Raw genomic sequence first — 16,009 nt, 5'->3', positions numbered from 1 at the left:
CCCTCGTGCATTATTGGTAGGAACACAAACTGGTACAGCCACTGTGGAAAATAGTACCGAGGTTCCTCAAAAAATTAAAAATAGAATTACTAAATGATCCAGTAATTCCACTACTGGGTATTTACCTGAAGAATACAAAAACACTAACTGGAAAAGATTATATGCACTCATATGTTAACTGTAGCATTATTTACAAGAGCCAAATTATGGAAGCAACCCAAGTGTCCATCAATAAATGAATGGATAAAGAAGCTGTGGTATATATATGTGTGTGTGTGTATATATATATATATATATATATATATATATATATAATGAAATATTACTCAGCCATAAAAAAAGAATGAAATCTTGCCAGCTGCAATGACATGGATGAATCTAGAAGATAGAATGCTAAGGGAAGTAAGTCTGCCAGAGAAAGACAAATACCATGATTTCACTCATATGTGGAAATTAAGAAACAAAACTAAACAGAGACAAACCAAAAAGCAGATTCAACTATAGAGAACAAACAGATGGTTAGCAGAGGGGAGGTAGGTGAGGAAATGGGTGAAATATGTGAAGGGGATTAAGAGTACACCTATCACGATGAACACTGAGTATTGTATAGAATTGCTGAATCACTGAATTCTACACCTGAAACTTATATACTACTGTATGTTAAATACACTAGAATTAAAATTAAAAATTATTAACATATTTTTTTTAAGTAAGAAAAAAGAAGAAATGAGGAAGACTGACTTGGGGGGTGTCTACAGATGACCGACTAGTGGTATAGACTGCCAAGATGAGATTCAAAGAAAGGCAGTTTAGAAAGATGGGAGAGAGAAAGATATAAAGGTAGCAATTAAGTATTCAAGTGTTTTAAAATGCACGTGGGAATTGGCTTTATTCAGGTATGCTGAGGCCGGATGATTAGGAAATGAATGCCATTGAAAAAAATAGTTTGTAATTTATAATCCCCAAGCAGAGAGAGACACACCCCAACCAGGAATGGCCACATAGAGAAGCAATAGGGTTGGTCTGGAGGCTGAAGGAGGGAGATGCAAAGGCATAAGCAGAACCCTTTTCTCTTGTTTTCTGAGGGAAGGCATGGGTGACATAAGATAAGCAGCTGAAGGAGCTTAATATTAGATAGTTTGAATAATCGGAATTGGGGGTGGGGAGGATGGGGGGCTCTGGGCTATAAGGGTGACCTTTAGTTTTCTGATACTTTGCCCTGGGAAGATTAGGGCAGAGGAATATTGCCTTTTGGAGTATAAGAATCAGATAAAGGAGGTAGGTGTTGAAATGGATTCAGGATTACTTGGTGTGCTCACAGGAATTACCTAACCCTGGGAGGAGCAATCTCTCCCCAGTGAGGCCGCAGATGTCAGAACATCAATAATACAGAAAATATAGTTCAATATAGGTAACACAACAAAACACCTATCCCACCCACTTCCAGCCCTACTAGTATAAGAAATATGAGAGAGAAAATAACCACTACCTGACAAAGCTGCAGGGGAAATACAATCTTTTCTTCTGTGCTATTCTATGTGTTTACCTTACTGACAAGTTATCTTAGCATCCCCCAGTTATTGATGGTTAACTGAAAATTCAAAGGTCATGCCTCTTAAAAAAAAAAAAAAACAAAAACAATGGAATAAACAGTTGAAGTGTGAAAAAAGAAAGGTCTTTCCTCTTTTTTTCCTCACACACACATGCACACACACAAACATATATACACTCTGACAACTATAACAGGGTAAGTCTTCTTGGGAAATCAAAGATTTTTAAGACACTAAGTTGAATTTTAACCATGAGGTCATGAAGCAAGAACTACGTTCCACTGCCAATTGTTTGAACCACATATGATGCCACTGTATATAAAACCATATTTCAAAGGCTGCATTTCCCACTCTAAAGTGCATAATACCAAAGGACTCTACAATGAGTACCAATATAACAATACTTCAAAAATTTTATTGTTTATCTAAAAAGAAAGAATGTGCGATAAAGTCACTAATAAGGACTGAATTTCATAAGTAAAAATTGTAAAGATTATTTTTCAGAAGTTTTACTAAAAAAAACTAATCTCAATATTTTACATTATAATCCTCTCCTTACACTTTAATTAATATAGAGAAATTCCAATGCAATCTGCTAAAAAAAAAAAATGGAAGGGGTACATCACAAGCATTTTCTATGTGCAAAATGCTATACAAAATACCACTGAGCATGTTCACATCCATGAGATGATCTAATTTCAAGGAGCTTACATAACCACAGACATATATGACTAACCTAATACAAAACAAAATGTAATTAAGTGCTTAAAATAGAGAGGCCTGTGAAGTGCTGTGAAGCACAAAGCCATCTACTCCAACCTCCTTGTTCTAAATATGAGAAAACTGAGGCTCAAAGAAATCATAACATAAGATAATGCACAGCCCAAAGGCAGATCTCTGCTTTGCTGCCAAGTCCGGTGCCTCCTCCACTCTACCCATGCTGTCTCTCAATCTTTTTATCTATCACTTCCAATGACAATAAATACAGGAAAACATTGATGTAGTTTCCTCCTTTCTCTGATATATAAAAATTTAACAGATCCCATGCATCTCATTTAAACATGCACTCAAGGGGCGCCTGGCTGGCACAGTCAGTAGAGCATGCAATTCTTGACCTAGGGATTGTGATTTTGAGCCCCATGCTGGATGCATCTTTTTTTAAATAAAATAATAAACTTACATACAAGAAATGTATCATGTCATAGGGCCAACTACTATAAACACTTATTAAAATATATTCAGTGCTTACTATATGCCAAACCACTATGCTAAGTGCTTTATAAGCATCTCATTTAACCCTCACAGTAACACTCTGAGGTAGATATTGTTATGTCCATTTTTCACATGAGGAAACTAACAGTAAGTGATTAGTCAAAGTTCACAAAGTTAGAAGTGGTATACCTGGCTTGACTACAGAGCCTGCTCTTATGACAATACCACTATATCACATAATAGAACAAAAAAAGTATACATTTTAAAACCGATAGTCGGAACTCAATGATGAGCCTATGATCTATATTAAAAAATGATAATGATTTTTTAAACTGCACTTAAAGTATCTGTTTAAATTATGTCATACTATTCTTACACACAGGGTGAGTCAAGGTTAGGCAATTTTCCATTTATGCTTATAGGAGTTTCATATAAGAAACTCTGAAATAATAAAAAATCAGATCATTCAAGCATGTCAGAGCATAAAAAGAAAAAAAGTAAGCCAAATCACACAAATACACTTAAAATTTAATTACCCAAAAAGAATTTTCTACACTAAAGTTAATATGATTTGGATCACAGGCAAAATGTATGTCAGCAAATAAAGACTAGCATCAAAAAACACTTAGGATCCAGGATATAAAAACACAAAAATCCAACTTCGATTTCTCACAAAAGTCAAACTGACATTAAGAACAGACATACAGACCAATAGAATAGAATCAAGAGACCAGAAATAAACCCTAACATTTACATGTGTATTATTAGCTCAGGCTACCATGACAAAATATGGTAATGGATTATGATTTAGGAGCCAGATTGGCTTAAACAACACAAATTTATTTCTCACAGTTCTGGTGGCTGGAAATGCAAGATGAGGGAGCCACCATGGTTGGATTCCAGTAAGAATTCCCCTCACAGCTTGTAGTCAGTCGCTTTCTTACTGTGTTCTTACACGGTACAGAGAGAAAACAAGCTCTCTGGGGTCTCTTCTTTTAAGGGCATTACTACAGTCTTGAGATGGGACCTTCATGACCTCACCTAAATCCAATTACCTCCCAAAAGCACAATCTCCAAACACCATCATCTTGGTGGTTAGGGTTTCAATATATGAATTTGAGGGGAAACAATTCAGTCCATAACAGTGGGCAAGTGATTTTCAATGAGAGTACACAGACAATCTATTAGGGAAAAAATAGTCTCTTTAAAAATGGTGCTGGAACTAAATATCCACACACAAAGGAATGAATTTGGACCCTTTCTTTACATTATACACAAAAATTAACTCAAAATGGATCACAGACCTAATGTAAGAGCTAAAAGCATAAAACCATAAAATTCTTAGAAGAAAATATAAGAATAAATCTTTGTGACCCTGGATTAGGCAATGGTTTCTCATTTATAACATACCAAAAACACAAGTGACAAACAAAAAATTAGATAAACTAGGCTATATTAAAATCCAAAACAAAAAATAAATAAAAATAAATAAAATAAACAAAATCCAAAACTTCTGTGTTGCAGATGACACCATGAAGAAAGTAAAAAGACAACCAATACAGTGGGAGAAAATGTCTGCAAGTCATGTGTCTGATAAGAGCCTAATAGCCAGAATATATAAAGAATGCTTATAATTCAATAATAGACAAATAACCCGTTGAAAAAAATGGACAAAGGATGTGAATAGACAGTTCTCTAAAGAACATATAATACGGCAAACAAACACAAGAAATATGCCAACATCATTAGCCATCAGGGATATACAAATGAATATGAGGTACCACTTAATGTTCCCTAGGACGTTTATAATAAAAAAGAAGATAATAACATGTGTTACAAGGATGTGGAGAAACTGCAATCCTCCACATTGCCAGTCGCAATGTAAAACAGTATGGCCTCTTTAGGAAAAGAATCCAGCAGTTCCTCAAAAAGTTAAACAGAGTTGCCATATGACCTATAATTCCACTCCTAGGTATACACCTAAGAGAAGTGAAAACAGGTTCACACACAAATTGACATACAAATGTTCACTGCAGCATTAGTCATAATAGTCCCAAAGTAGAAACAATATAAATATTCACCAACTGATAAATGGATAAACAAAACATGGTATAGGCATACAATGGAGTATTATTTGGCAATTAAAAAAAATGAGGTAGTGATTCATGCAACTAAGCTGAAACTTGAAAACATCATGGTTAGTGAAATAATCTAGTCACAAAACCCCACAAATTTTATGATTCTATATCTGTGAGAAGTCCAGAATAGACAAATCCACAGACACAAAAAGTAGGTTAGTGTTGCCTCGGGCAGGAGGGTGAGGGAATGGACAGTGATACCTAATGGCTATGGGGTTTCTTTGGGGGATGTTGAAAACACTCTAAATCATGGATATGGCTGTACAACTCTGTGTGAATACTAAAACCACTGAATTTTACACTTTAAATAGGTGGATTATATCTGTGGTATATGAATTATATCCCAATAAAGCTATTCTTAAAAACTGGTAATTGACAAATTTGTAGTACAATACAATGATGTCATTGCCAGTATTGGCTTTAAACTTAGTTCCACATTTACTTGTCATCATTAAGCACTCAAATCAAGAACCTACTAACCAGTACATACATTGCCCTTTACACAGAGCCCTGCCCATAACCAGGCACAATAAACACCTGCTGAATAAGTATATGTGAGGGGTGGTGTGACAGAAAACCACTAAAATATCATTTAGAACAATACCCAACTTCCATATATTAGAAAAAGGGAAGAAATGGGAGGGCAAGATTTAAAAAACTGAAATGAAATACAAATAAACACTTCAAGATTTAAAAACATAAAAAACTTAGTGAATTTTTATGGTGCTTATTACATCCCAGACATTTTACATCTGAGAAAATTCCAGGCACAGAGGGATTAAGTTTGAGGCACACAGCTACCAAATGGCAGAGTAGAGAATTTAAACTCAGGCATTCTAGCCTTAGAGTCCATGTCATTTAAATGTCATAAAGACTAAAAGATATAATTTTGAGGAACTACATTAGAAAATACTTCTCTCCTGGATACATTTAGCAAAAATGAATGTCAAATAATCACACATATGAGCATAAAATAATAAGGCATTAAAATGAAATTCTATTCAATTAGAATGGGGATTAAACTAATTTCTCCCATTATTTAGCTGATGAAATCTCTAAGTTCAGCAAACACAAGTCCCCAAAATTACAAATCAGTTCAATGGACATTCTATTTTCAAAAATTTTGACCATGCACAAGCCATAAGAATAAACAGTTATGGGGAGCCTGGGTGGCTCAGTCGGTTAAGCACCCAAGTTCGGCTCAGGTCATGATTTCGCGGTTCATGAGTACAAGCCCCACTGACAGCTCAGAGCCTGGAGCCTGGAGCCTCCTTAAGATTCTGTATCTCCAGGGGCGCCTGGGTGGCTCAGTCGGTTGGGCGGCCGACTTCGGCTCAGGTCATGATCTCACGGTCCATGAGCTCGAGCCCCGCGTCGGGCTCTGTGCTGACAGCTCAGAGCCTGGAGCCTGTTTCAGATTCTGTGTCTCCCTCTCTCTGACCCTCCCCCGTTCATGCTCTGTCTCTCTCTGTCTCAAAAAAATAAATAAACGTTAAAAAAATTAAAAAAAAAAAAAAGATTCTGTATCTCCCTCTCTGCTCCTCCCTTGCTCACGTTTTTTCTGTCTGTCTCTCTCTCTCAAAAATAAACATTAAAAAAAAAAAAAGAATAAAAGGTTATGATCTCATATTTTTACAAACATAATCCATTTAAAGCTTTGCATACCAATAATACAGAAGTCAGTAGGGGCACTTGGGTGGCTCAGTTGGTTAAATGTCTGACTTCAGCTCAGGTCATGATTTCACAACTCATGAATTCAAGCCCCGTGTCGAGCTCTATGCTGACAGCTCAGAGCCTGGAGCCTGCTTCAGATTCTGAGTCTCCCTCTCTCTCTGCCCCTCCCCCTCTCACACTCTGTCTCTCTCTCTCAAAAATAAACATTAAAAAAAATCAAATACACATATTTATAAATGGTTATATAAATATATATAAATTTATATATTGTAAGAATATATAGCAATGGTTCTCAGTAGGGGGATAATTCCACCCTCAAGAGGACATTCAGTGATGTCTGGCAGGCATTTTGGTTCTCACAACTTGGGGATAGAGGGAACTCAGGAAGGGTGCTACTGGCATCCAGGGGCCAGAGGACAGGGATGCTGCTAAACATCCTAAACTGCACAGCACAGCCCCCACAAGAGAATTACCCAACCCAAAATGTCAATAGAGACACTATCCAAAAACCCTGGCAAGGAGTAACTCACTTGAATTACCAGAGAACACACCATTTCTCCTCTTTCAGGCTCGATCTCAAATTAGTACTTAGTCTTTTCTAATACTAAGGCTCTAATACTCTAATACTAATATTTAGCCTCTACTAATACTAATTACTAAGATAATTTGGAATTTAAATGAATGGATTTTTCTTAGGTTATAAAACAGATATGAAACATGTTTAAAAGATAAACAATTATATATTAGACTTAAATATAAGAGGAAAAAAGATAAAGAAAGCACTTACTGTAAAAACGTTCTAAATTCTGAAGTTTCAAAGTTCTCTACAACAACAGGCTCATGATTTGTTAAATTATCTGATGTCTGTCCAATAGTATGAAAATAGAAGTCAGGAACCCTTGCTAAAAGGACTGCTTTGTGTGCTTTGAACAAAGTATAACCTATGGAGAAAATAACATCTGTATGGATTTCTTCCATTAGGAGCCTGTAATGAATAAAAAGAAACCATAGTTTAATTAGTGATGCTCAGAAATATATAACATATGCATTTTTATAAAATAACTTTTTAAAATAACTCAAACTAAAAATTACAGAGATAAGTAACACAATAAAAATAGGTTAACATGAAAAGGAGTTTGTTCTTAGTTCATTCCAAAGAACACCGTTTAATAATAGCTTTGAATCTAATTTTCTGAAATTTATAGTGAAAACAAAGGTAATTATACCAAAAACAATAGGACTTTTAGAAAATTTCTTTTTAATTCTTTCTGGTAATAATAAAATTTATCTCCTGCTATTTATGTTGATTTTCCTTAAAAATGTACCTACTTTAGACTTATTTCAGAAAAAGAACACAAAGTAGTATTGTCATTGACTATTGAAAGAATCAATTTTTTAAAATCTTACTAAAAGAAGCAAAGAAAGTAAAATGTCAACAACACATGCAAACCAAATATAACAATAGACAATCCAGATTAGAAACTGGTACATTTTGTTCCAACTATTGTTAAATACCAAGTCTGAAAAGGCAGGCTTGGCCATCAAGAATGTGACATTTAAGCCCTTTTCCATTTTTTTCCTCACACAAATAGAACCATGCTCTAACCTATTATTAAAATGGGCTCCTGGGGTAACCCACTGAAATCCCTTTATTAACACACAGACATAGTTGTTGTAAAGCCCACTGATTACATGTCAAGTGATGGAAGAACAGAAATCAGCATCATAATACTGTCATAATCTTTTGTCCCTGTGAAAACTATACATTTCTACTCTAAATACTAATACTTCCTATTACTGTATCATTATGCTCAGCAAGGTATGTATTCTCAGGGGATTTCCGTATTGCAGGATATAACTGGCAATCACACCGGTACACTATAGGAGGTACAAGTAATGGATATAGATATCCATTACAGTGAAAGCTTCGAATGTTACCATTGACACTCACATTCCTCCAAGACCAAGTTAATGGCTCCTTCCTCTGATTCCAACACACTTGGTGCATACCTCTATTATAGCACTTGTCATTGCAGCATTATTTGTATGTGTCTTTCTCTCTACTAGACGATAAACTCTCCAAAGGCAAAAACTGTATATTTAGTATGTAGAGCTCAGTATCTGCTTGTTGAATTTTGTTGTATTTTGCCCTAAACAAAACAAATGCTTCAGAGCACAACTTTCAGAACCTTGGAAACAATGAGCAGACAGAAGCATTTTAGACAATATTTTCATCAATATATCATCTTCATAAGTGGTTTTTAAAGTTATGCAAAAATAGGGGCGCCTGGGTGGCTCAGTCAGTTGGGCATCTGACTTTGGCTCGGATCGTGGTCTTGTGGCTCTTCAGTTCCGGCCCCGTGTCAGGCTCTGTGCTGACAGCTTGGAGCCTGGAGCCTGCTTGGATTCTGTGTCTCCCTCTCTCTCTCTCTCTGACTCTCCCCCCACTCGCACTCTGTCTCTGTCTCTCAAAAATGAATAAACGTTAAAAATTTTTCTTTAATTAAAAAAATAATAGGCGAAAATGTATTTGTCTCTCAAACATTAATTAAAAAAATTGTACAAATACTCAATTTGTTCCTTCCTCCCACCCACCTTCTCTCCATCCTACACTCATCCTCAAGTGAATAAGGAAACAATGCAGCTAGTAGCCATATAACCATCACTAGGGTATCTGCCTTGTTCATAATATATGCTCATAAGTATTTGTTAAATTAAAAAATTTAATGTGTTTAAAAATTGTTAATATGAAAATATAGTGCTTTTTTTTTTCATAAAACCATATCAGTTACAAGTATATATTGTGTGTTAAAAGTAACAGAATTATCTGACTCAGACTGGCTTAACCATTAAAGGGGGTTTATTGGCTCATCTAACAGCAAAGTCTAGAGGAAGGACAGGTTGGAACAAAGCTTCAGCCATGTCAAGGCCCAGCTTCTTTCTATGTCATTTCTCTGCCAACTATGCATTAACCTATCTAGTGCATTTTGGACTGCTGATTATCACTAAAAATTTCCTGAACATGTACTATGTACCAAGCACTGTGGACAGATAATGACTAAAACATCATATGTGCATTCAAGAATTTTATTGAATAGCAGGGAAGACGGGTCTGAAAACTACAGAGTGTGATGTATTCAATAACACAAATAAATTTTTTTCTAAATTTTTTTTAACGTTTATTAATTTTTGAGACAGAGAGCGACACAGCATGAACAGGTGAGGGTCAGAGAGAGAGGGAGACACAGAATCTGAAACAGGCTCCAGGCTCTGAGCTGTTGGCACAGAGCCTGATGTGGGGCTCGAACTCATAGACCGCGAAATCATGACCTGAGTTGAAGTCGGCGCTTAACCAACTGAGCCACCCAGGCGCCCCAGTAAATTTTTTTCAAAGACAGACATGAAAGAAGACCTTACAGAGGACAAAAAAAAAAAAAAAAGGCATTTTAAAGATCAAGTAAGAGTTGGTCAGGGGAACAAGGCAAGGTCACAGAGAGTTCTTGGCTCCACATTCCTTGCTAAGGTATGTGTGAGTATGGAGTTACAAACTGGTCAGCAGAGAGTACTGAGGGGCTGAGAAGTGACAAATGAAGCTGCAGATAAGTAAGAGGCAAAGAGTTTAACTCTGTGTTATAGTTGAAGGGGCATCAAATGACTTAAAACATAGACAAATTCATATTTATCTATGATGAATCTCTGAATCATCTATGAATAGATGATATATCATAATATCATCTATTAGTTGTGTAGAAGAGGAGTTTATTGGTTGTGAAAAAGAGGAAGTAGGGGGAAATGAGAACGAAGATGAGGAAATTGCTGCACAACAACAGATCCTCAACAGATCACTCAAATGTCACCTTAAAAAGCCTTCCCCAAACTCACCCCAGTCCCCATCACCTTTGTTTGGCTATTATCTCTCTTACTAGAGTGTAAGCACAGCACCAAAGCCATGTCTTATTAATCTTTGATTCTTCAGGACCTAGCACAAATCTAGGTACATGGTGGGTGCTAGATACTTCATTAATATTTGCCGAATAAATCCATTATATTGCTGTGCTTGAAAAAGATTAATTTGGCACAGCAATTAAGGTGGCTGGGTGTACATATCAAGTTTTTCATTTAAAAAGTCGGGGGGGGGGGGCCCAGGTTGGCACCATCAGTTAAGTATCTGACTCTTGATCTCTCGAGTTAGGTTATGACCTCACAGTTTGTGAGTTGGAATCCAACATCCAGGGCTGACGGCATAGAGCCTGCTTGGATTTTGTCTCTCCTCTCTGCCCCTTCCCTACTTGTGCTCTCGCATGCGCACGTGCGCTCTCTCTCTCAAAATAAATAAACTTAAAAAAAAAAGAATTAAACAAACAAACAAAAGAACTGCTACATCTATATTGATTTGCCTGTAACAGGAACTTGGGAGTTCAGGGTCCTATCCTTAATTATTCCTAGGATAAGCATAGATTGTTCACTTGCTATACCTTAATTTCATTTTCTTTATATAGACATGTTATCTTCCTTAAATTCCTGACACCTTAAGCCAGGAGAATAAAGCCACTAAAGGGAAGGAATACCTCATCCTTACAGATTCACCCTAGAAACGGAACAACTTCATTTTTCCACCAATTACATTAATCCCCCACTGGTGGAGTCAAAGCAGCATCTTTGGCAGACAAGCCCAAATTAAAAGGGAATTTTCTTTTACTTTATAGAAAGCTCAGCTTATAGCTGCTGGGGCCTTAAGTGTGGGCAACAGAAAACACTTTTTAAAATGTAGAATGCTGCACAACAGTTGGTTATTAGTGGTAATTATGTTTACTCTAGTTCAGTAGTTCTTCAACGTTTATTTAACTTTGGGACAGAGAGAGACAGAGCATGAACGGGGGAGGGGCAGAGAGAGAGGGAGACACAGAATCGGAAACAGGCTCCAGGCTCTGAGCCATCAGCCCAGAGCCCGACGCGGGGCTCGAACTCCCGGACCGCGAGATCGTGACCTGGCTGAAGTCGGACGCTTAACCGACTGCACCACCCAGGCGCCCCTCTAGTTCAGTAGTTCTTAAAGCGTAACCTAGGCCAGCAGCATCACCATCACCTGGGACCTCATTAGAAATGCAAAAGCTCTATCCCAGACCAACTGAATGAGTACTAGGGTCTGGGACCTAGTAAATCTAAATTTTAACAAGTCCTCCAGGTGATTCTGCTGCACACTGAAGCTCAGGAATCACTTTCGGTGGAAATGGCAATTGGCTAGGGTACATTCCTAAGCTTCATTTTCTTTATAAACTGAGATGTCATTACCTGGATTCACCAAAGCCTGAGTTAAGGTTCATAACAACCCATCATTTGCTTGGGCCCTCATGGGAGCTGGGAGTTGCTGGGAGCTGTAGAGTGTTCTAGGCAGAGAGTGGAAGCTGGGTTGCAATCGGGAAGTATTTTGATGTAAGCATTTCTGGTAAATTGTTTAAAGAGAGCTCAGAAGAAAGTGACCTCCGGGGCTACTAATTGTTCTATTTTTCCTTAATCTAAGTAAATATTCATTTTCATACCGGATTTTATCATTTTTCTGAAACTGTTTAAGGTTTTTTTTGTTTTGTTTTGTTTTTAAGTGTACGTTTCAGGACCATGAAATCTGGATCCAACACCACCTTAGCGATAGGTCTTTCAAGAACTAAGCCTGCTCGTGTTATTTCGGCATAGACTGGTGCCGCACGTAACTATGATGATAATTTTGGCTTCCTTTTTGTATCTGGTACATAGTCTCCGAGGTGCTCGGGACTGGTTTTTTAGGGCGAGCCAACGGCTCTGTAGCGAGGAGACTGGTACACGTCCCTCAAAAGCCTGAGGCGAGGAGAACGAGGAGAGGAGGGATGGAGAGGCAGAGAAGGAGCCACTGGGGCGGAGATGGATGCCTTAACAACTGAGGCAGCCAGGGTTCCCGCCTCCTCCTACCTGAGCAGATCCTGGCTGAGCTGCTCCGATATCACCGCCTTCAGTCGGCGCCGCTCACAGGGCCCCTTCTTTTGCAACCCCTTACTGCAAACTCCAGGGGACCTCAGAAGTACCACGGGCGTCGCGCTCCCCTCCCCACAGCGGGCCATGTCCCACAAAGGTACGGCGGCGCCCCGCAGGCCCAGTACTGGCTCTCAATTCCCGGCTGTGGAAGAAAGGGGCGTTTCCGACCCAACGCTCCTCTCCTACCCGAATCCGCCCCTCAGGGAAAGGTTGACGCCTCTGGTCCGTTTGCACACGGTCCCCTACAGCGGCCGGACAGCTCTCTAGGGCATTCTCAGAGGCCGGCGCCTGCACGTGACCCAGGAAGGGTGTGCGCAGGCGTAGTAGCTCTGTTTACTTCGGCCGGCGGGCACCGTGCCCCGATTGCCCAGGGATCAAACCATATCCCGGGATAACCAATCTGTGCGACTCCTTGTCCTCTTCCTCTTTGCGTTGCGGGTGGTGCTAGCCATTCATTTTATTGGATGTTTCATTGCGAGCTGAGTTCAAATGAACCTGCGCGCTTTTCCACATTATGTCTTCCTGGGATGTCAGAGCTTTTTTTTTCCAGGAAAGAACAGGTCGATGAGACCTTTCCTGTAGCGAGTCACGCTCCCTTGCTTTGTTGTTTTGAGCAAGAAAAACGGGATGTGAGGAGTAGGGAAAGAACTTCGTAAAATCAGCAAGAGGTTAGAACATTCATGAATCCCCTGAAAAGGTGTATACAACGTCTAAAAGACCGCCATCGCTTTCTAATCCAAGGAGTGGCTCATATAACCTCTCATGAACTTTAGCTGGGAAATATCAGGTTGTATTCCAGCCCTTTGCATATAAAGCCATAATGTTTATGACGAGGAAGTGAGGAGGTAAGGCTGAAAGAGCAAGGCATTTAATTGAATGGGGAAGTGAATGGATTGGTGAGGTATAGAATTTTGAATATTTTGCCCTGAAGAAAATAGCTGGATGGATATCATTTTTAAATCTTTTGGTATTTTTAAAAATTATTTCCTCCAAAGGAAGAAGGCTCAATAGTTCTGCTTCATTCAGAAGCTCTGTACAAAGGTATCCTTTATGGTTGCTTGGTTTAAATCAGTTTTCAACGTTTCAGTGGTTATATTTGGTTCTTATGTCTCCTGAGTCTCTTCTAAACAAATACCAAGTATTTGGAAAATGTATGGACCTCGTACCATAAGATTGCGCAAAAAGTAGTCGTTTCTCCGAATAATGCCCCCTTCAGATATTCAGACACATTAATTATGAAAAGAATAACTGTTTAGTGGATTCTTAATCACACGTGTAGTATGAGGAATGCCAAAGATAATACAAAAATAGCTAATGTTTATTGAATGCTTATTAGGTGAGGGAACTGCTCTACTTGGTTTATATACATTAACTCAATCTTTGCAACCACCACTTAGGTAGGTACTATTATGAGCCTAATCTACAGGTGAGGAAGTTGAGGCATGACAAGATAGGGCAAGGTCACACAGCCAGTATAGTGGTGGCCTAGATGTTAAAACTTAGACTAGCACCCAGCTCTTCCCTTCAAAGTCCTGCAAAATTTCTACCATGTCCCTTTATCAGCCAGTGAAGTAATATTCCAGCACTTTTATTATGCACAATTGTGTTTATTATTAACTCACTGGTTGGAAAAGGATGACAGACTGGTTTCCGGTTCATGTAATTTAATTCTCTTAAAACACCTTAGGCAATTGACTACATGAAATGATTAAAGAAAAAGTCCACCTTTAAAAAGCAAAACTCTCATCACCATTGGAGAATTTTAAAGCATTATTTTTATTTTAATTAATTCCGGCTGTGAAGTTATTTATACCTTAACGTGAGAGAAATTATCTGATTTTTTTTTTCCTGAAAGACATTTAGGAAGAAAAGAGGATCCTAAGGAACTAGTAATGGGAGCTTTGAAGGTAGACACAGCTAAACACATAATTTTGGTTAGGGTTGGCCTTAATTATGATTCTCATGTGTGAAAATTTTAGGTAAAATTGCCTTGGAAGGCAAAAGACTCTTCCAAGGACTACAGTTTCATGAAAGAAAAGTGATTTTTTGGGAGCATTATTTTTCCTTCTTTAAAAATGTTTCATGTGAAATATTTCAATTTTTTTTTTATTTTTTAGAGAGAGAGAGCACATATGAGAGGGGGAGAGGGGCAGAGGGAGAGAGAGAATCTCAAGCAGGCTCCACACCCGGTGCAGAGCCCACAAGGGGCTCAATCCCATGACCCTATGATCATGACCTGAGCCAGTATCAAGAGTTGATTGTTCAGCTGAGCCACCCAGGTACCCTTCATATGAAACATCTCAAACATACAAAGTAAAGAAATTTACTTCACTTTACCCATTTACCAATTTACCCATTACCAAGATTCAATAATTATCACGATTTGGGCATATATGCTTTATGGAGTCTTCTTTCCTTTTGGTCCTTTCTTATATTTTTCCTTCTTTCCTTCCTTCCTTCCTTCCTTCCTTCCTTCCTTCCTTCTAAAATTTTTTAAAGTAAAGGCACAGACATTAATTTTATTCCTATATACTTCAATATGCACCTCAAAAAAAAATTGGATGTTTCCTAACATAAACACATTATATAGCCACTAACATTATTCCTTACAAATTAATAATTCCATTTACTATATGGCCCATTATAAAATTTTCGTAACTGTCCTAAAAAATATCCTTTATAGTTGGATAAAGAATCAGTTTTCAAATGATTCAGAGGTCGCATTTTGTTCTTATGTCTCCTGAGTCTCTTCTAATCTAGAGCAGTTCACTCTCTCATTTTTATCTTCATGCCATTGATGTTGTGGCTGAAGCCTGGCAGACTAAGCTATAGAATATCCCACATTTAAAATTTTACTGTTTGTGTCCTTGTAGTATCACTTGCTATGTCCATTTATACCATACATTTCCTGCAAATATATGTTTCAGAGCCTTGATTAAATTCAGGTTCAATTTTTTAGCAAAAAAAAAATTTAATAGATGGTATGTTAGTTTTCTATTGATGCTTTAATTACCGAAAATTTAGTGGCTTAAAAACAATAAAAATTTTTTACTTTCAGTTCTGTAGGTTGGAAGTTCCACATGTATCTCACTGGGCTAACATCAAGGTGTAGGCAGGACTGGATTCTCTTATGGAGGCTCTAAGGGAGAGTTTCCTTGGTTTTTCAGCTTCTAGAGGCTGCTTATATTCCTTGGCTATTGGCTTCCTTTCCCCCTTTTTCCGAGCCAGTAGGTTGAGTCTTTCTCACATTGCATTATTCTGACATTTTCTTCTGCCTACTCCTTTGCTCTTCTAAGGACTCTTTTGATTATGTGCAGTGCAATTGGATAATCCAGGATAATCTCCCTGTTTTAAGGTCAGCTAATTAGCAACCTTAATTCTATTTACAACCTTAATTCCCCTTTGCCATGTTCTGGGATTAGGATATGG

The 16,009-nt window shown here is 37.9% G+C and overlaps 1 protein-coding gene across 3 annotated transcripts in view; it reads right to left on the bottom strand.

Moving 5' to 3' along the window:
* BTBD8 (BTB domain containing 8) overlaps positions 1–12,827 on the bottom strand; it is a 106,223-nt gene extending 93,396 nt beyond the window's left edge. The window contains exons 1-2 of one of the 3 annotated variants that reach the window (XM_030328041.1): positions 12,518–12,827; positions 7,362–7,559 (exon numbers count right to left, since the gene is read on the bottom strand). In XM_030328041.1, coding sequence (XP_030183901.1) covers positions 7,362–7,559; positions 12,518–12,666 — 347 coding nt within the window. In that variant the 5' untranslated portion in view covers positions 12,667–12,827. The remainder of the gene's footprint in view (positions 1–7,361; positions 7,560–12,517) is intronic. The other 2 variants (XM_030328043.1, XM_030328042.1) reach the window with 2 other exon arrangements.
* Positions 12,828–16,009: the final 3,182 nt, after the last annotated feature.

The sequence above is a fragment of the Lynx canadensis genome, chromosome C1 (genome assembly GCF_007474595.2).
Source record: "Lynx canadensis isolate LIC74 chromosome C1, mLynCan4.pri.v2, whole genome shotgun sequence".
Taxonomy (NCBI): Eukaryota; Metazoa; Chordata; class Mammalia; order Carnivora; family Felidae; genus Lynx; species Lynx canadensis.
This window is presented reverse-complemented; position numbering and strand designations above follow the sequence as displayed.